This window comes from Synchiropus splendidus, chromosome 15 (assembly GCF_027744825.2).
Source record: "Synchiropus splendidus isolate RoL2022-P1 chromosome 15, RoL_Sspl_1.0, whole genome shotgun sequence".
Lineage (NCBI taxonomy): Eukaryota > Metazoa > Chordata > Actinopteri > Syngnathiformes > Callionymidae > Synchiropus > Synchiropus splendidus.
In genome coordinates, this window is record NC_071348.1 from 12,423,138 (window position 1) to 12,443,987 (window position 20,850).

The window sequence follows — 20,850 nt, forward strand, 5'->3', positions numbered from 1 at the left end:
TCGTGATTGGGGTCTCCAGCTCAAAACAAGGACACAAGTGGGGTAAAGTTACTCAAGAGGTGATAAAGTTCAGTCTGGTGTCAAGATTTACTGATAGCACCAGCGAGGGTAAATCTGATCAGCAGAATCGGGGATAAATACAAGATTATATTTGACACTATTAACGCTCTGCTTTTCATTTGACTGAATAAATGCGTGCGCCACTTTGTGGATTGATCTGAATTCTAAATAAACAGCACGCCATAATGAAGAATAACACCCCAAAAATCGGGGGGACAGGCTGCAAATTCAACCTATGTATAAGATAACGATAAGAGATTAGATGAGATAGCGACGTCCTTAATTCGGCCTCGGTGAGAAGTCAAAGTTAAATCCACTTAAAGTGAATTCTACGGTATGACTTCCCTTGTGAGAGTCAAATCAGGACTGGGAAATGTTATGCATCAATGTGGTGTACGCAACTACAACAATAAAACCAGAACAACTTGCTTTAAATAAATCCTATAGAGAATCGAATCCTTTATAGCAGATAACTGATATTAATGCCAAGACGATTACAGTAAAAAAAAAAACAATAGATATGTAGTTTAAATGATAGGCGGATATTATTTTGACTCGAAACAACAATTATAACTATCTGAATATTCCACGAACTAATTTGACACTCATTTTAGTATGTATTAATGGGTAGTCATTATTGATGAAAGAAAAGGTGTGTCAAATGCTGAATAAAAACTATATTTAGAGAAGGAAAGTAAACTGTTAAAGGGGAATAAATGTAATACAATGCCGAAGTGAAATGTCAATAAGCTTCGGTCAGATTAGAGCACTGAAACTTGTCAGCATCCCATATAAATGCTCCGTTTCCTCGACGAACAAAAATATTTTTATTCGGAAGAGCTTGAATTCTCAGCCCCCTTACCTCCTAGTACTGGGCTGCAACACTGGTTCTCCTAAATGTCGTGATCTAGAACAAACTATTTTAAAATACTGTTTGTGTTTTAAATGTCTAAATCCCCCCTTTCCCCTTTCTAAGAAAAAGGCAAATTGACAAACTTTAAAAGGCTACACACTGAAGATATTTCTGCAGAATTTAGTTCTCAGCATCGGATCCATCCTGGTCATCTCTCAAAAATCATGCTCTTTTTCAAGTCTTCTTTCTTTTTATTTTATTGCAGTGCTGGTTTTCGTAATGGCTGTAAAGATGTGGAAGCGCTGCCTGGACGGACGGTGCGTAAAACACCTAAAACTTGACCATCAGCAGTTTAGATTCATGAGAATAGATTGAGAGCACTGTAACTTCACCTCGCATACTAGAGAGAGAAAGAGAGAGAGGAGGCGGGAGAGGAGGGGGGGAGAGAGAGAGAGAACTTGTCATCCGGTTTATGGTCTGTGCGCAGAAAAAAAAATCTAACTGCAATGTTTTGCGCCCTACAGTCAATGCAGCCCTGCATGGTTCGAAGACGATTTGCTGTTTGACGGTGAAATAAAGTGCGAGATTTCCAACAAATCGAGTAAATGACAGAGAGAGCTGGGCTGCTGTGATGGACTGTACCATAAAGGTAAGAGTTTGATGCGTTTTTATCGGCGTGAAAACGTCCACATCCACCCACAGCGGAGTGAGAGAGTCCCCACTCTTTCCTTCTTGTACAAAATTTCCTCTTCCTTCCCGTTCGTGGTTGAATGTCGGCTCTATAATAACACAACTAACCGCTACATCTTTACACTCCGATACTTGCCCTAATTGGAGGACGATTTTACGCGTAAAAAACAGAATTTATTTTGAATCCACATTCAATTTTAAGACAGAAAGAGAATAAAAACAGGGATACAAAGTTTTTTTAGTCTATAAAGAAGAGACTTTTTTGAATTATTTTGAGTTGAAAGAGATAATGCGGGAATTTAATTATAAATGCGCGCAAAGCAGGTGTCCGTGAAGGCGTCATGGATCAACTTGGGCGCAGTTTTCAACCGACGAAAGGATCCATTTCCATCAATGACCGGTATTTCATGTTTAATATTCTTATTTTTTGTCAACTTTATGGGTAAACATGGCCAAGTAGAACGAAACACTCGCATATTTCAATGTGCGAATATCACGTTTACATTCAAGTGAATAAAGTTGGATGTGTTTGGCTTTGTCACACCAGCGCGTGAACTACACGATGTTTCTCTTTTATTTTAATGACATGAGCGTTTATCTGGCACCATTTTATCGTAAACGAGGCGTCTTGTTGCGCAATTGGGTTTAAATTGAATCTGTCGACAGATCAGACGTTAAAACCCAAATCACGTAAAGTCTAGTTTAAACAGCAAATTCGTGATGTTTTATACGTCAAATGCTTTCAAAATAACAGCCCAGAAAAAGTGAATGAAAAGACTTGCTAAAGTGAAATAACGCGGAGTTCTTCGGTGAGCAAACACAATTGCGATTATCCACAAAGTTTTTCTTTGCTCGCAGCAGATTGTGCTCAGAGTTATTTTAAGTATAATTTATTGCTGCAAACGGGAGCTCTTGTCAGGTGTCGTTATCTGAACTCTGCAGGCTTCCGGTCTCAAACCTCAGACTTTCCGCGCACATTTCCGCACTCTGGACCTGAAAAAATGTCAAAAACAGCAACAAAGACTTTGGCTGAGACGCACAAACGTCCACCGAGAAAAGGGATTGAGGCCTGTGAATTGTGTTTGTCACAGAATGCTGCTTGAGTGTTTGCAAAATCAGCTGGATTTGACTTTTACTTCTGCTTTTTGGCACTTGCCTCAGACTTTGTCTTTGCACAACTTCGGCTCTGGCCTGCTGTCGCGAGCTCAGGCCTCGCACTAACACACAGACAGAAGCCAAGAGGAGGCCAAACGAGGCTTTCCTTGGGTGGCTTCGCTTATATTAACGCGAAAAATATGCTTCATAGAAATTAAATAAAAGCATGAAAATAGCATTTGCAACAAACGCCCTAGATGGGGCAACAAATAAATAGTGATAGTGAGTGTAATAAATAGTAACTGACCAGTTCACTTGTGAATATGAGTTTTAAAATAAGGAAAACACAACGAAAAACAAATGTTAGCAATATATAAACTCCATCTTCTTTTAGTCTATTATTTTTATCATTAATAGAAGCTACATTTATATCGCATTTTAAACGGCAAATACTTTTTAAGTGCATCATGTGGTAAATAATGCATCATAAATATAGTACTTAAATGACGGAGACGCATGATAGGTTACAAGTTGCTAAAGATAAATAAATAAACAAATTTGCAATGCAAATTCAGCATGAATATTTTCCTAAAATGGGCAGAACCAGTGGAGAAAATTAAACAATAAGTTTGAAACCATTAAAACTCTTCATTGGGTCTCAGTCAGACCCAAATTTATTCATGATCTAATACTTCATACATGAAATCCACTGACCATGGATTACAAAATAAATGGGGCTTTAATGTGATGGCCTATCTTGTAATCTAAAGACCGTAAACTGAGCATGTGCAAAACCGAACAGCTGCGTGTTCAAGTTTGGCTACTTAATAAGGCGATTAGTCATACAAATACTCCTCCACCCTGACTGTTATGATCATGCATATTCAAGTGTCACTTCTGTCTTACACTTACAAACGATTCACAACGCACCTCCAGCACGGCTCCTCCTGTTTTAAGTGGGTTCAACAGTCCTGTTGCTGACGTTCCTCATGAGCATTCTGTAACCAAAGAAACTATACTGATCGAGTCATCGTCAAGGTATTGTCTTCCAACCCTCGCTGAAGTATCACACCATAGCTGTATTCAAATGAACACTTTAAACTCAGAAATTCAGGAACAGAGGACTTAACTTAAAATGCAAAAACCTCAAACGTAGTAGAGGAGCTTCAATGGAAGATACACACTACTGGCGACCGAATGGAAATGAGAGGGAGATAAGGGTTGAATTAGTCAGCGAGTTTATAGGTATTTGACAATACTGTGTAAATACTTATGGCATTTAGCCGAGCATCAGCACTCGCCTAAAACACTTTCTAAAAACAATAAATCACTCATATTATTTAAAGCCAGGTAACTGGACTTAAGTCTTTTATTGTCACTTCACATTTTGTACACATTTCATTTGATAATAGGCAAACTCAAGGTGAGGATAGCACCAACGCAAGCTCATACAAGTCAGTAGTTTATAAGTTCAAATAGGTTAATTCATTCACATCGGTTTATCAACAATATGAAATTAAAACACCAAAAAATACTGTTAAGCTTCTGATATATGACACAGGTACTGTGCGATCACGGGAGCTGGCCAGAATTTTCCCTGTAAAAAAACATATGAGAATGGAAGATGTATGATGCCATTACTGACATCACTTAACTTGGCTTTCTTACGGTTTAGTATTGCTCTAAAATGCGGCACACGATCAAATGATCAACAACTGTATTATTTATTTAAAGGCAACATTATCAATCTGGAGATGCCATCTGTGAACGGGCAAGCAGAGATGCAAACTGCTGTTACAGCGTCACCATGTAGGTTTATCTCCAGGTTAACAGGTTCAGGCAGGATGTTGTTATGACCACATCCTCCAGAGAAGGTTGCACCAGAACTGACTGCAGGACAACAAAACAAATCTAAACTTGTACTTGGAACAAGGTGCATGATTTAAATTGAATATAAAGTTAAGCTCCTGAGGGACATACATACATATATACACATATATATATATATATATATATATATATATATATATATATATAGAACTACAGCTTGTGACTAGGCTCATCTCCACTTAGCAGAGGTTGTTTGGAGGAGTCTGTGCAGATGCATTACAGTGACACTCACTTCCACTGACTCAAACTGAGGTCATTCCTCAGCTTAACACGCACCTCAGTTATATTCTGGTTTCTTTTAAGAACTCTCTTGGTATAACTGTATACCAGACCCACTGACTTTCCTTGTTTAGAAATGATGTCATACCAGTAGGAAAACCTTTAATAAGACAGAGGCACAGCAGCAGTATGGTTGGTACTAGAGCTTCTGACCAGTACTAAATACTAGAGCTCCATCTTAGGTATTTATTTGAAAACATTTCCTCTAATCTACTCTATAGCAAAGTAGTGTCGGTGCTTTCACTCCATATTGAAGAATATTGATATCATTTTTTGTGTAGGCATTTGAGCAGTTAAATACTTAAAAAAAAAAAAAGGTCCAGGACCTTTTTGTCAGAACAAAATTCTCATCTTCACCAAAATGTATTAATGGTAAATATACTTGAATCAGTATAAATCAAATAGATAAAAAATGAAAAAAAGGAAAATATATGAATTGGGTATTTTCATTTGTTATAACCCCCAACACATATTTATAAATAATCAGTTTGCGAGCAAAATGCATGAAGAAAAATACTATCATGGCTCTGCCATTGAAAATGGTTCAAAAATAACTTATGATGATGATGGTCAGTTGGCTTCTGATGTATACAATATAACAACAACGGTAATTCCAACATCTGTTTCATATCTCTTAGGACACTAATGTATATTACGTTTGAAAATACTTAACTTGTAGTTTTATGTGCCTCATGAATATGCTCTCCATATTTAATGCTGAATTACAGGGTCCATTATTATTGACCAAAAGACCTTGCTAGCTTTATAAATATTCTATAATGTAGTAACAATTATAGACACAATAAAATGCACAGCAGCATCAAGTGAACTTCATATAACATCTTATACTATTTAGATCTATATCATTGCAAAGCAAAAACCCCATGAATGCTTCCCAAAATGTTGGAATTTCAACCAATCTTCAGGACATTAACTTTAAAAAAATATCAAATTTTAAAGCCGCTAAATTGCTTAAAAGTCAATCGCAGATGATGAACAAAGACAGTATGAATAGTTGAGGAAGCAAATGAAGTGAGAGTAAATGCATGACATTGGGGACCAAGCCAAAAGGTTGTGGAGGACTCTCTGGTGGCATTTTCCTGAGATAAATATAAAGTATCAGATAAAGTCCAACCACTCGCAAATGTGTTTTTCTGTCACTGAGCAACAAGGCCAATTCTACGAAACACGCTGAACAGGAAGTCAGTTGTGTGATTAGCGGTTAGGCCACACTTTAGTATATTTGTATCACTTTGCAGATGACACAGACGAAAGACACAAGCGGGTGGAAAAGAGCGGGAGTGAGTCGTTGAAACCTGGCGATCTGTGCAGGTCTCCGCCACGTGTGACGGTGCGATCGGTGACACGCATCAACGCATCGCAGCCTCTCATGACAGTACAAATGTTGTATCATGCTTCAGACTGCTGTTTCACTTCTGCACTCAACTCAGGGCATAAATAGAGGAGGAGTGGGTGAAAGAGGATGCACAAGACAGTGATGCCTCAAAGACTAAGAGTCGAATAACTAGGTGACAATGAGATGCGAGTACAGTTTAGCCACACAATATTTCGCTGCACATTTATCTCAAAACAATGGTCAAAACAATTAGATAGCAATAATGATAAATTTGGTGAAGAAAACTGTCGTGTAATCCTCATCTTAAATCGACATCTCAAAGCATCAGTCTATTATCTTAACAATAAAACAGTCGGGCCAATTCCACTCTCTTTCATGGAATTAGCATTAGTCAAATGGTTTGAATAGGGCTGTCAACAGATTCAACATTTGTTTACTCCAACAACACAATATAGCTGATACTGTCAGGAACATTGTTCAACAACATGCTAAAAGCACAATAATTTAACTGCCTGGCCTAAAAAACACCACAACAAAAATGGAGATCGCACTCGGGAAGGTTCTTATAGTTTGGATTGACAAGGAAGTGAAGGCTTTCTGTGTTTTACACGTGTTAATTTAAAAACGTCTCTCTCTTTATTCAACTGAAACTCATGATATCCAATATAAATGTTTGGGAAAAAGCCAGGATGAAGAGCTCTTCACTGCTGAGGTAGAGATGGGAAGGACCAACCCTGTACTTGGGTACAGCTCTGTACTTCTCTTTCCTATTGTTGGAGAATGACTGCACTCCACTACGTAAATGAGTCTTGATGTCCTCCGATGGTAGCTGCGAATACCCTGAGCCTTGTCAAAAGAATCTTCTGGCATGACTTGAAAACTAAACTTGGCATTCAAAAGACTATGCATGTTTCATCTCTGCTTGCGGAGAAGCTGATGGAACAAAATATTTGTGGCAGCAAAATTCACTACAACACGTTTTTAACACGTACATTTTAACAGCTCTAGTTTTTAAAGATGAAAATTTCCAACAGACTCAGAGCTAAACACTGCGAAATATCCATAGTTAATGTCACACTAGTAAAAAGCTGATTCTTCACTTGTGCTTGTTGGCTCACATGGTTCCACTTGAAATCAAGCCTTTATCTTGCTTTCACATGTTCAAACAGGATCATAGTTTAGTCACTTTCTTGGAAGAGTTGAAAGGACGCTTAAGCCAGGCCCAAGAGTCAGATGCAAGGGACACCCTGGACAGGTTGCCAGTCCATCACAGGACACACAAAGAGCCATATCTCTGTATTCTTCTAGACTGGGTGAGGAAACTGAAGTAACCGGAGGAAACCATAACTCTACATAGAAAGGTCCTGAGCTCATCCCTCCGTCCCTCCAATAGAAACAAAGAAAAAAAGCAAGTGCCTGAATATCACTTGACTCTATAGCATTAGGAAATACTATGTATTCAAGTGATATGGACGGTTGGTCAAACTTAAAGCGCCTGAAAACTATCTAAACCATCACTGCAACAGTAGAAGCTGATCTATTAAGAGACAGAACTGTCAGAGAGCATGATGAAAATCCTGATTATAAACTAGACTTATCTATCAAATGTTTTCTCAACACTAAAGAGAAGGTTCACAGACTATCAGACGAAGGGCTGAGGTCTTCGTCAGATCACTACCAGCTCACTAAGCCATAGAAGACACTGGTGTCTCCTGCTGCTTTAATCCCCACAATTCTCACGTGTCCTCCCTTCACTCATGAGCAAGACCTTACTCACATAAGACAGGAACAGAGATGACAATGTTCCAGGGGAGGGCAATTCATTTTCCCAAGGGGTCATATAACACTGTGAGGGCCATCAAGCCAAAGCCAAAACTTAAATTTTGTTGCTGAAATATTGAAGAAAAACGATCATTAGCAATCTGCGATTAAAGTATGTTTGGATTATATGTACATCGTAACTCAAGATTTTCAATATACATATTAGAGATCCTGGCAACAGAACTATGGATAAAATGTAAATATGATAGCTTTTTAAAAAAAAGTAAAATATTAACGATTATTTCGGTGTCTGGTTCTAATTTTGAGCGGCAATAAACAATGTTTATTTAGCACTCTGGTTTCCTCCCAAAGACCAAAAAAGTACAATGGTTAATAGCTGAAAATGACAAAATTATAGTTAAAAAAAAGCCGAAACAAACCTGAGCTACACATTAAATAACTAAGGTCTCACATTAAAGTGTGGCTTCTTGTGTCCATCGGCACCACAATGTTTTAAAAGAAAAAAAATGCATGCTCCCGGAATCTCTCTACAAGCTGCTTTAGATTTAACAGTTTCTTCGGTGAGTCATTCCAAACCTAAAGGAAGTGTCTCACATCACGACTGGTTTACAATCTGGCAGCAACAATAGGGCTAAAAAGGTCTCACAGTCCAAAACACAAACAGACAAACAATGCACAGGGCGGCACTTAGAACTTCAATCAAGACTCTCCGAGTCGTCCAGTGACCTCAAGCTTCTCCTCCCTGGACTTGTTTTCCAAAATGGCACATTTTTAAACTGGACCCCCTCCTTCTCAGCCATTTCCTCTCCCTTGGCCTGTGCCAAAAGGTTCCCCTGCACATGGAGACCAGGTTTCCGGCACAGCGCTGAAAAAGCCTGGCGCTGACGTACGAGGGCTGAAGACAATGCTCTGCTCCTCTAAACAAACACGCACTTGCACCCACTTAAGACCCCTGTTAGAGCGTGCACGCGGGGCGACTGAACAACATGTCGACAATCAAAGCCGCCTTCTTAAAGCAAAGGACAGCAAGCTGCAACACTGTGTAGTATATACTAAGATCTAGGATTTGATATTTAGATTGACTGTGTTTTAAAGGGAACATTTTGGACAGAAGTAAACACATTGTTAGCTGGAACGCTAGTTAACTGTAGTCTCAACTTAAACTGCACACAAAATAGGTGTGACAAATGAGTCTGGAGCATATTCACAGGAAGCTATTTTCCACATGGAACTTAAGAATTGTTGCATTGCTTTTGGGAACAGCAGCACACTCTGCGATGAAGAGTGTGTTGATCAGTAGATTGAGTTTGTTACTTAGCAACAACTTGGTGGAACATACCACAGCGTGTGTGAGTTTCCACAGGTCGTGGCCAGGTCCACTCGCAGCAGACACTGACCCCGATGCTCCTTCTGCACAGGAAGCGTTGTCGGTGGTGAGCGAGGACCAGCCCATATTCGATACCACCTTCCCCCCGAACCCCATCATGCACATGAAGGTGGAGATGACATCGCCTGGCGGGTTCAGCCACACCTCCAGACACAGTCCGGAGACCACCGACTCCGAGTGGGTGGGGTCGGTGGCTCAGAACCATGGGAAAAGAGGCGAGCATGTTAACGGAACCAGGTGAGTCAAAGCGGGTCGAGAGGTAACGAGGGAGTTGAGATTCCCGGATCACTTGAGTGAAATGGGATTTTCCTAAGTCATAAACTGCTTATTGTTCATTTACCGGATTAAACATGATTCATTACTGGCAGGAATCAACATTCAGGAATTTCACCAAGCGATAATATAAATAATAATGAAAATTTCCCACAATAACGTGTGACATTCTCATCGTTTACACAACTTTCTTGGATAAAAAAAAGTTGATTTAAATTATAAAAATTCACAGCAAGTTTTCAATTCAGACACTTCTGACAATATACCACTAACACCAGATATAAGCAGTAGATAAGAACATTATTTTAATATTTATTATCACATTCTGTTTTTTTTTTTTTTAATTATATTTCCCATTGTATTTGATCTCCTACAGCCGCGAGTCTCCTGTGGACTGCAGCGTCACCAAACGCTCCAGACACATGAGCACCGACGGTGCTCTAATGTCATATCCGCCCTCGTACCCGGAGCATCGAGTGAGCCCCCCTGCCACCAGTCCACCAAGCAGCACCACAGAGGAGAAGAGGGTGATCGTGCCAGCTGGTGAGCCAGTCACACCGTGGGTCACACACCACTGACGCCATCACAAGACCGTTACCCAACAGCTGCCCAACACCGTTTGAGTAACAACTCTGGGTGGAAGCTTTTAAAAAAAAACACGATCAAGTAAATGCTTTTAAAATAAAATACTCAACTTTGGTACTATGTAATAAGTACTAAACCCTAGAGATTTTACAGTAGCGCTGTCATATTGCTGTTTTGGGGAATTTGTTTTCTGGTCTTTTTGTGTAGCCAGAAATAAAATCTAAAAAAAAATAAAAAAAACAGTGGACGGTTAAGTTTCATGATTTTGTGGAAAATTTTGATTAGCTACTAAAGTTTTTTTTAAATCTACTGTGATGAAACTCACTAATGAGTCAGATCACAGTTGCTGCAGCCTATAATACAAGGAAGTTGCATCAGAGGCATGTGTGAGGTGCAAGAGGGTGTGGTCTGCTCCAAGCACGGCTCAGAACACCGTGAGCTAATGGAAGCTAACACTCGGGGCATGTGTTGATTAATGTTGTTATAAAGTCCGATAAACTCAGACAGAGAGACTGCCATTTTCCGATTATGAACAAAGACAATCGATGACATGTTTATGTATTGAAATGACCTGAGATTTGACCCGAAAATTGAATTTAAAAAATTGACTTATGTAAACAATAATAGTCACTTTCTGAAAATTATTTTTTAAACTATAACAAAACAGAGATAAAATATCATCACCAACAAAATATACTTTGTTTACATTGTCGTTAAAGATAAAGAAAATTGCTAATAAAATAAAATGCTAATAACTAATATCCATGTTTATTTATGGCAGCAATGAAAAGAGAGATACATTTTATTTGTAATATTTGAAAAAAAAAACAACACTTCAATTATGAGCAATTTGTGTATATGATCAGTTTCAGCATTTAATTTCTAACTTATTTTTAAGTGAAATTTTGGATCTTTTTTTAAATTTTTTTTTTTATGTTGGTTAGATCCCGAGGTTTGGACTCAGGACCATGTACGGCAGTGGCTGGACTGGGCCATCAAGGAGTACGTGATGGAGGAGGTGGACGTTGCGCTCTTCCACGGTCTGGATGGTAAAGCCTTGTGCAAAATGAGCAAAGACGACATGGTGCGTCTCACGTCGGCCTACAACTCAGACATCCTGCTGTCGCACCTCAACTACCTCCGACAGAGTAAGACCGCTCACAGCCGCCATCTGTCTGACACATTAGCGCAGCCATTGTCTTCCACTATTTTAAGATTTACCACTTCATTGTTGTGTGTGCTGAAACGGAACAATAAAAACATGCCCAGACTTACATGTCATGCAGTATTAATGCTTTTATTTGAATTTAAGATGAGTAATAGAACAGAACAACATTGAAGGTGAGGTCTTCAGCATTTTTGGACCAGTTCAATGATGAATTTGTTTTTTTATTGCCAACTTCATGACACAAAACAGCTGAGTAATGGGGGATTAGAAGCAAGAGCAGAGTTATATTTTTTAAAACCACTAATGTTAGGCATGTAGATGCAACCGCATCAGACCTCAACAGCACAGTGGAAAAGTAGCTCATTGCCAAATTGACTGATTTGGCAGATATGAGTCAAACTGGAGGTCTAGGGGCCCAATCCAGACATTTAATGTGGCCAGTTGGTCGGCAAAAGACTGAATTCAATACAACCCGAACTTGCATGCTGATATGGGTGTCAGCATAAGACTGGTGTATAAGTTAAGATATTCACACACAATTATTCTAAAAAAATGATGTGAAGAAGAGGGAATATTGTTTTGAGTGATGTGGAGGGAAGATTTGGTCATACACAAAATGCTATCACCAAAATTAAACGTTAAGATTAAAATGAACTAGTTTTAAAAATGGGGTCCAGCATCTGAGAGACTGACTCATGAAACAAACTCAGCAATGTTCTGAACTTGAATCATGAACTCCTCACATCTTTTATTGACATTAAAAGTTCCAACATCACATGGGTTTGATGCAACAAGGCTCAGTATTTTGGCAGCATGACGTTCTTCAGAATGTAAAAATCCATATATTAGCTGCGCCGTTGCAGGGTTCAGACCAGGAGAAAAGAATAGTGGCTTATAGTTTGACAATTACGGTACTTAAGAAGTTGTCTTTGATTTTAATGGCTTCTCACGTTCAACAAGCCTCAGAAAAACAACTAAATAAAAACTATTAAACACTGCATTCAACTGAAGTACTGAAATGAACCAGCTTTCATGTGAGTGCCGTGACATGTTCATTCGACTGTGTAAGGGCTGTTGACTAAGTCTTGCTAGAGAATTCAGGACTCACTGAAACTGCACTTTCACTCAAGTGATGAGAGTTCAATTCCCTGTCCAGGAGTGTTTAATTCAGAATATTTGAATTCTGATGAAATCAGAATATTTGGTTGAACATGTGGGGGACACAGCTGCTCGGACGGAGGTCTGCACCCCGTGACCCCACGGAAAGTGACCTTGAGGAGAGACTTATGCACTTATGTATCAAATATTATGTGATAAAACTATGAAAATTATTTTGTATAGCGGTTTATAGTTGGTTAAACTAGTAAGCTGTTAGACACTCAGGCTATTGTTGGTTTGACTTGCAGGTAGTCCAACTTTTTCTTACTCCACGGCGCAAACCAACAACACACCACCTCCACAGCAGCAGCAACCAGCGCCGCCACCCCCACCGCAGCCACAACAACAGCAGCCAAGGCTAGTCAAAGCAGGTGAGATGCTTCACTTAGGGTCACCCAGCCGGAGATGTTTTCCAAGTTAAAAAGAAAGAAAAAGCAAGACACATCCAACAGTGATTTTGTCTCAATAAGGTCGCCTCATACTTTTAATGAACCACCGAATGATTCTCTCTTTTCACACAACACAGTTTCAAATGTCTAAAAAGGTTCCGATCAATGAGCCCGAGCCCAACAGCTAGTTTCAGTCAGGAAACAGCTGCAGCAGCAGAGGAAACGGGGGGTATTGGTGCTACTCCTGGGACACGACTCACAATCGTGCAGCACCAGAGGTGGCCTGAACAAAAGAACCTTCACCCAAGAAACTAGGGGTCATCTTCAGACCTCGCACATCAGCTCTCCTCTTATCACCGAACTTTGCATCGGCTTGCTTCCTTCCTGCTTTTGCTGAGCTGTCCTCTTCAAAGCCTCTTAATGTCCAGACTTTTGTCGCATCACTGATTTTTTTTTGTTTCTTCGCTTGCAGAAAGCGGTTTTGATGAGATCAGCCGTAGGAACAGCTGGCCCGCGAGCACCATGGCGGCAGTGCCAAAAGGTACAAACAATATGATGTCAAATAAAAGTCAGCCATTGTTCAAGTATAGGCAACACAAGCACATCGTTTCTCCTCACCTGCATTAACAGAACATCTCTGAACCAGGGTTTGGACTCATGGTGGTCACACGTGTACAGTCAAGCATTCAGTAAAGGCATGAAAGACAAAACTTCCTTTCTTTCACAGATCCGTACCAGACCCTGGGGCCCATAAGCAGTCGACTGGCCAACCCAGGTGAGACTGAGAGTCGGTGCCAGATCGACAGAAAGTCAAATGAGACCTTTACACAGTTTGGCTTGGAGAGTTTAACTGAGGAGCCGCCAAAAACATCCTCAGCCATAAACAACATTTCTCTACAAATCTGGCTTCACGCTCACCACAGTGACTGTTTGTCCTGCTGTTTCCTCACAGAAGGACAGGCCGTCAGCTCAGCCAAGATCCGAACAGGCAAACAAAGTCCATACAAGCCTCTTGACCCCAGCGCTCACAGGCCTGTGGGTAGGTTTTGAAACTCTAAGCTTCAGTGTGAAAAGGTCACATTTGGCGCGTTTTTAACTTCGTTCTCAGATTAAACTTTTATGTCAGCACTTCAACTAGAGGAGGGACTCGACTGAAAATAAAGCAAATTATTTAAAGGTTAATAATTCATTCATATTTGACAAAAAGAAAGATAAAATTTAAGTATAACATGGTGTATAGTTTTTTTTTTACAATCAGCACGATCCCATTTCCTGCGAACGTTACTTGAATGTGGAAAATACTTCTAAACAGTGCAGCGATCATTCAGTCATCTAACATTGTCCTTGAAGGTTCTGGCCAGATCCAGCTGTGGCAGTTCCTGCTGGAGCTGCTGTCTGACAGCAACAATGCCGGCATCATCACCTGGGAGGGAACCAACGGTGAGTTCAAGATGACTGACCCAGACGAGGTGGCCAAGCGGTGGGGGGAGCGAAAGAGCAAGCCCAACATGAACTACGACAAGCTGAGCCGCGCCCTGCGTTACTACTACGACAAAAACATCATGACCAAAGTGCATGGGAAGCGTTACGCCTACAAGTTTGACTTCCAGGGCATTTCGCAGACTCACCAGAACCACGCTGCTGAAGGAGGAATCATTAAGTACCAGACAGAGATGTCATACGCACAGCCTTACCACAGCCACCAGCCCAAAATGAACTTCATGGGTGGCCATCCGGCTCAGATGCCCGTCTCTCCAAGCAACTTTTTTGGCCCACCTACCACATACTGGAACTCAACCAACAGCCCGATATATCCTGGCTCAGCTATGACCAGGCATCCTGGTGCCCACTCCCACCTGAGCTCATTCTACTGAAGATGAAAGCAGACTGATGTCCTGCATATGTCCTAAGGACCAAGGAGAACCCTGTCTGACTGGAATACAGAGGTGATGTAGCGACTGTTAGATTTTTTTAGGGCAATACGACGCTGTAAAGGACTCGCTGTACCGCGTGGAAATGCTTTGTACTTTTCTGTGTATACTCAATGACACTGTTTTTCATGTACAAGTTATGCAAGTACCTTGTTGGTTAGTAATTGCTGAGGCAAAACTACCCAGTGGGGTTGGAAGGATCCCTCCAAAAAACAAATCAGCAGGTGAACCACCAGGTAAACATACTCATCCAACTGTATCAGAAATTGTACAGAATGTTTATCATGTAGCAATAAATGTACTCCTCTTGTAAAATAAAACATCTGACGTGTCAGGAACAAAGCTTCTGATGAAAGGCAGTGACGTTTGTTGTGAGCCAGACGGGGCTCAACTTCCTCTCCGGTTAGAAATCTGAATCACATGCGTGAAAAATGACGGCTGAATTCTGGGTACTTATTTGCTCATCAAAATGAATCCCACTAAAATGCAAAATGAAGTTGTCTATTGGATAAACTAAAGTAGTAAACGCACTTATATGGACCCTTCCGGTCTGAGACCAGCTAACAAAACATTTGCTTTGATCAGATAAATAAAATAATGTTTCAATGTAACGTTTCAATGTGAATTTATTCACCAAAATCAAAGATGTCTTCAACCATTACCCTCCGCACGGCCCCCTGATCCTCCTCAACAACAGCAAAGCCGTCGGTCCATCTTTCCCCACCCCGCTTCAAACCCCGACCTCTGACTGGATTCTTAAACTCTACAGCAGAATTAGCCATGACAGTTGAGCTGGAGGTCACCTTTGGCTTTGATGTGCTCCTTCTCTCTGGCACCTTTCTGGACCTCTTGGTTGGCAGTGGCTTTGTCTTCGTTCTTGAGGAAGTTGGAGATGGCTTTCTAGTTGCTGATGAGGACGGTGTTTTTGATGAGGTGGCCCCGGTGATGCTGGTTAAGTTCCGCAATAATGAGTGTTTCACCTCTGGCTCCAAGGGCCAAGCAGCACTACTGACCATTCTGGGGGCTGAATCAATCATGGTTTGCAATAGACACAGATAGAAAATAAAATAATGTTATTAAAAATGACATCAAAATGCTCAAAACTTGGTGGAATATAACTTCAACATCTATTTAGTAACTCACCAGCAGAGCCATCAGATATACACACCGAGTCACAGCAGGCACACAGGGAGTCTGACCCATGCAACTCAACCCATCTAGAAGGGAACGTCTCAAGTAACTTTACCGTCATTAAATTGTTTGCGCAGGAACAGTACTAGCAACCAACCTTTTTTTATCCCGGTCATAGTTGCAGGACTTGGAAATGGACGTGGGAATAAAACTTTCTATGGACATGGTGCAATGCATATAAACCTGAAGAGGTGAGAAAGTGTGAACTTATTAGTTGACAGGCCCAACAGGTGGATCATGTTTGTACTGTGTCTGCAGACACAAATCAAATCAATTCCTGAATATTGTTCATCACCAGTGTTTCAAAGTCACCCTCAAGGCCAAGAAAACTGATACGCCAAGAACAGGCAGCCAGCAAGCCAAGTTGTAAAATAAAATGAAAATAAAAAAATTAATATGAACATACATAACCTCACTTAAAATGTCACAAAAGGTTTTATCAAGTTGTGTAAAAAAAAAATTAAATAAAACAAAGAGTGTCACAAAATGCCAGGGGGTATAACACAGTCTTGAGAATATGTGAATAATGGGAAAATATATATTTATAATCAAAATATATTTCATTATGAAAGCAAAAAGTTCAACGCTGGCTACAGACTAAATGCAGAACCAAATAGATGCGTTCAAAAATGTGAAGGGATAAAGAGTTATTGTTGTTACGAAGCTGAGGCAAAGAATATTAAAGATCTGTCTGGAAATTCCACAAAATCATGCAAAAGAGATTGTGATGAAGTATATCATGATATATATTTTTGCCATATTTCCCACCCCTTTCTGGAGACATTTTTAAACGAATACATTTTCTGTATTTAATAATATATATATATATATATATATATATATATATATATATATATATATATATATATATATAATGTATTTCTGCAAATAACATGCCAAAATCGTCAAGTGTGAGAAGCTATAATTTTTCACAAACCGAAAACAGGACTTTCACCTATGCACAATTGCACTGTAGCGGAGGTTCCTTTGGTGGTGCGCCTCACTTTTATATTTTAATGCATGATAATTTTGTCACAAAATATTCATTATTTCACATCATAAAACCTAAAATCACATTGCATTGTGATACTGATCATTTTTTGCACTGAGTGTGTTTAGAATCATATTTTCTGCAAAAAAACAACAAAGCCATAATAAAATTATTAATATATAAATATATAACACAAGGACAAAAATGCATGCTTGCAGCTCAGCAGGTCTCAGACCCAGAATGTGACACTTTTAAATGTCTGATAAAGCACTTTTCAAATCCTCATTGCTGTATTTAAGCATGAATTATCAGGGTTCTTCTCAGGATTTTCTCGACGACAAAGGGTGTTGTACCCATGGTCCTCCTGAAAGGTCTCCCTTCAAAGGCAAGTCCAGCTTGACTGATGGTGAGGGAGCGTTGATATTGCAAGTCACACTACATGCTGACAAACATAGCTCAAAATACCCACTGAGAACCCGGATGATAGTTGATCTCTTGATCTCAGGGTTGCCTCTGTAAATTGTGTAACTTACTTTTCTGCACAAAAGGTGCCAAACGAAATGAGCTTCTAACACTGTGTCAATCACTGGTCAGCATTATAAACCAGGTTGGGGGAGGCTTCCATTCGGTTCCATTCAACCGAAGCACCTCAAGATCAAACTTGCGAAGTGGACCAGGGTAAGAGTCCCACTTCCCGACAACACCACATGCCCTTATGACCTTTAGCAATGACTTCACAGATGATAGAACGTACCAGCAATTGAATCTAACTTCTATGAAGCCACTTGGTGACTCACCTGACTCGACATCTCCTTGAATAAGAAAGCGTCCACCATGAATCTGACTATGTTGTTTCTAAATGGGATGAATCTTGAGTGACTGGACTTGCTCTCGACCATACACCTGACAGAGAGGGAGCAACATTGCGTTATGAGCGAGCATACAGAGACTCTAGTGAATGTGACTCGAGTGTTTTTTACCCAAAGTTTTCCACCACTGAAAATCTGACTGTGGACGATGTGAACGTCTTTTCCGGAGTAGCAAAACACGTGTGAACATACAGTTGCTGGCCGTCGGGAACAAACTGACCTTCTGCCTGGAAGTACATCGGACTTCCAAGCAAGTATTTATCAGTTGGAGAGAGTGGTTGCCACGCAGCTGCAACCAGAAATCACCTGATCAGACATCATTTTAAACAATAGCAAGTCTTGTGCCCAGTTTCTACAGAACTTTAAAAATTGAAAAACACAAACATTTATCAGCAAATCATGATAGTATCAACAATGTGAGGAGGAAGGCAAATAACCAAGCCTTTACCATTTCGAGGTGACAGAGAGAATTCATTCCTGTTCTGCATTGGCTTGTAGATTTTTCTCCTCTGGAGCCTTGGTGTGTATCCCACTTTGTAAGAGTAGTGGTACCTGTGAGGTGAAATAAACCGGTTCACTACATAAATCCAGTGGTATGCTAATGTTTGGGAGGATTACTTGTTATAAACGCAAGCAACAGGCAACGTGAAAGGAGCCGCTCGTCTGATCGAACCTTGGAGGGTTGGAGGCTCATAGTGTAATGTGTTGGAATAAGCCACTCGTCCGTTTATCACCTGCCAACAAACACAAGCCCCGCATCAGTCTCGCGAAGGCTTGGTAAACTGGAGTTGAACGTTTGGTTTCAAAGGTTCAAGGATTAATGAGAGCAATTCCACCAAAGAATTCATGTCACTAGTACCTCTAAATTAACAGTAACAATAGGTCAACATATTCCAAAGCTACAAAGAAGAATAAAAACAGTGATTTGAGAGCAACAAAATTGTCTTTTTACACTTCACAAACTGTTTATCATGTTCAAACTAGCACCTACTGTCAAGGCCTGGAAATTGAAATTCATTTTCTTGGAAAATGTTCTTCACTTCGAAAGTGTCTTTTGCCAATTTATTCATAATAAAGGTTGGTAAAGACAGGCTGATAACCCTACGAATAATACGAAGAAATTATTCTTTTGTCAATAAGCACCTGACAACTAACCGGAAGCTTGAACCGGAAGCTATGACTGACGGATGGAAACACTATTACTGCTCTTTAAACTGATATAGTTTTTAAGTGAACACGTCAGGCATCATGGCAAAGTCGATCCTTTCGTTTTACTTTTAGCCATAAAAAAAATGGCAGACAATTTCGTGCTCATTTTCTTGCGTTTTGCATTTCAAATGAAGAAACAAAGAAGGAACTCACCGTGATTTTGGTTCCACATAAATCGACGTCGTACTCAAAGTAAACGTAATCTGTGGTGATGCTGCTGACCGAACACGTACCAAGTTTGAACCGAGATGGAGGTTCGTCCTTTCCCCAAATACTCCTCGGAACTTCGACGAGCATTTTATTCGGGTAACACGAAGCTTTGACGGAAACAGCCGAATCCCTCTGCTTTGTAGACTCGGGTGTCTCCGGCAGCAGAACGCTCCTGAGGAACCCAGGTAAACCCTCGGAACCGGTCCCCCAATTTGGGAAGAGATGTTGCTTCTCCACCGGGGGCTGCCCAGAATCCACGTACACTGGGAGTTGCAGGTACGGACGTGGCGATGTCAGGCCGTGTCTAAGAGAAACTTTATTTACGCCTAGTACTGTTTGATTTAAAGACTCGAGCGCCTCTCCATTAGTCCAAGCAAACAGCACCAGCACCGCCATTGACAGGGAGCATCCCATCTTCATCATGATTCCATTCAAGTTTAACATCTAAACAACTGATCTAAACAGACTTGGTGCCTTTAGACGGAAGCAAATTGAAATCACCTGTTTGCGAAGGGAAATCAGGCACAATGCTGACATCTAGTGGCTGTTTTACTGAACTTAGATTCTGATTCATGGGTGCCGAAAAGTCCAGAACCTAACAAACAAATAGTTCAAACTAAATAAGCCACAATAGAAGGACTCAGATGAGGTGGGCATTTCAATGTTTTTGTAGGTTTGTGCTGGCACCACAAGTTAGGTGCCATCTAGTAAGGTAAAAGCGACCATACTTTTCTATTGTGTAAATCATTTGTAGTTTTCAATGGAAGAAAATCTGGCCGTAACGGGAGAAGTAAAATGAGATTATCATGATGATTTTGTACATAAGGTTTAATGATCATGTACATAAATCCTGAATACATATGTGGATACAATAGTCATAAATAACACAGGGAAATAATGCTTTGTAGAAATATGAAAATGTAAAATAAACACTGTATTATTAAGGGAAAAAAAAAAATATATATATATATATATATATATATATGTATATATTAGCCTTAAGATTTTTAAGAAAACATGAGAAAAAAGATGAATAAAAAATACAAATGAATACTAAATGAAAAAAAAACAAAAGGAAAGTAAGGTTTTATTATAGGGAAAATCAGAAGTCTTTGAATACATTTTTAAAAAGGTTCACATTACCAGGCAATGTTATTCAGAAAAGCTGAAGTATTATACTGCTTTAATCCACTATATTAGTGTTCTGTTTATCGATATTAGTTATTTCTAAAGTGAACTATTGAAACACAATTGATGCAATGGACAATGTGTCTTGGAAAAATATGGAACTACTGTAAATAAGTCATTGCATACGTTAATATTTAGGATTTTCTGACTGTTTCATCTTCCTAACTGTTCACCAGACTGTGTGAGACGCTAGCAGAAGTGTGAGGAGTGTTCCAGCAGAGCAGCTGGCAGCATTCGTGACAGCACCGTTGCACAGGTGAGTGTTGCAGCACTCGTTGGTGAAGGTGAAGTTGAG

The 20,850-nt window shown here is 40.0% G+C and overlaps 2 protein-coding genes across 4 annotated transcripts; one reads left to right on the plus strand and one right to left on the minus strand.

Annotated features, from left to right (window-relative positions):
* The first annotated feature begins 1,420 nt into the window (after positions 1–1,420).
* fli1rs (Fli-1 proto-oncogene, ETS transcription factor-related sequence) lies at positions 1,421–15,487 on the plus strand. Of its 3 annotated transcripts, none has more exons than XM_053844002.1 (9): positions 1,421–1,562; positions 9,425–9,630; positions 10,043–10,209; positions 11,196–11,399; positions 12,826–12,948; positions 13,439–13,507; positions 13,694–13,741; positions 13,919–14,005; positions 14,317–15,485. In XM_053844002.1, the coding sequence occupies exons 1-9, from the start codon at positions 1,545–1,547 to the stop codon at positions 14,838–14,840; spliced, it is 1,446 nt and encodes a 481-aa protein (XP_053699977.1). In that variant the 5' UTR covers positions 1,421–1,544; the 3' UTR covers positions 14,841–15,485. The 3 variants fall into 3 exon arrangements, with proteins under 3 accessions (XP_053699977.1, XP_053699979.1, XP_053699978.1); XM_053844003.1 differs by lacking the exon at positions 1,421–1,562 and adding an exon at positions 1,716–2,003 and having other exon boundaries at positions 14,317–15,487; XM_053844004.1 differs by lacking the exon at positions 13,919–14,005 and having other exon boundaries at positions 14,317–15,484.
* Positions 14,873–19,790, minus strand: zp3d.2 (zona pellucida glycoprotein 3d tandem duplicate 2). The gene is made up of 10 exons (XM_053843915.1): positions 19,311–19,790; positions 18,567–18,682; positions 18,397–18,500; positions 18,060–18,237; positions 17,877–17,982; positions 16,186–16,271; positions 16,041–16,114; positions 15,560–15,921; positions 15,047–15,151; positions 14,873–14,953 (listed from the first exon to the last, which is right to left on the minus strand). Exons 1-10 carry the CDS (start codon positions 19,788–19,790, stop codon positions 14,873–14,875), a joined length of 1,692 nt encoding a protein of 563 aa, XP_053699890.1.
* Between the last annotated feature and the right edge of the window lie 1,060 nt (positions 19,791–20,850).

Excerpts from the sequence above, each read along its gene's own strand:
- fli1rs (XM_053844002.1), top strand. Across the intron at positions 11,400-12,825 it reads CCTCAACTACCTCCGACAGA|GTAGTCCAACTTTTTCTTAC; the intron begins GTAAGACCGCTC and ends TTTGACTTGCAG. Across the intron at positions 13,508-13,693 it reads CATGGCGGCAGTGCCAAAAG|ATCCGTACCAGACCCTGGGG; the intron begins GTACAAACAATA and ends TTTCTTTCACAG.
- zp3d.2 (XM_053843915.1), bottom strand. The coding sequence starts at position 19,790 with ATGATGAAGATGGGATGCTCCCTGTCAATGGCGGTGCTGGTGCTGTTT. Across the intron at positions 18,683-19,310 it reads TATGTGGAACCAAAATCACG|GTGATAAACGGACGAGTGGC; the intron begins GTGAGTTCCTTC and ends GTTTGTTGGCAG. Across the intron at positions 14,954-15,046 it reads AGCAATTACTAACCAACAAG|CGTCGTATTGCCCTAAAAAA; the intron begins GTACTTGCATAA and ends AGTCCTTTACAG.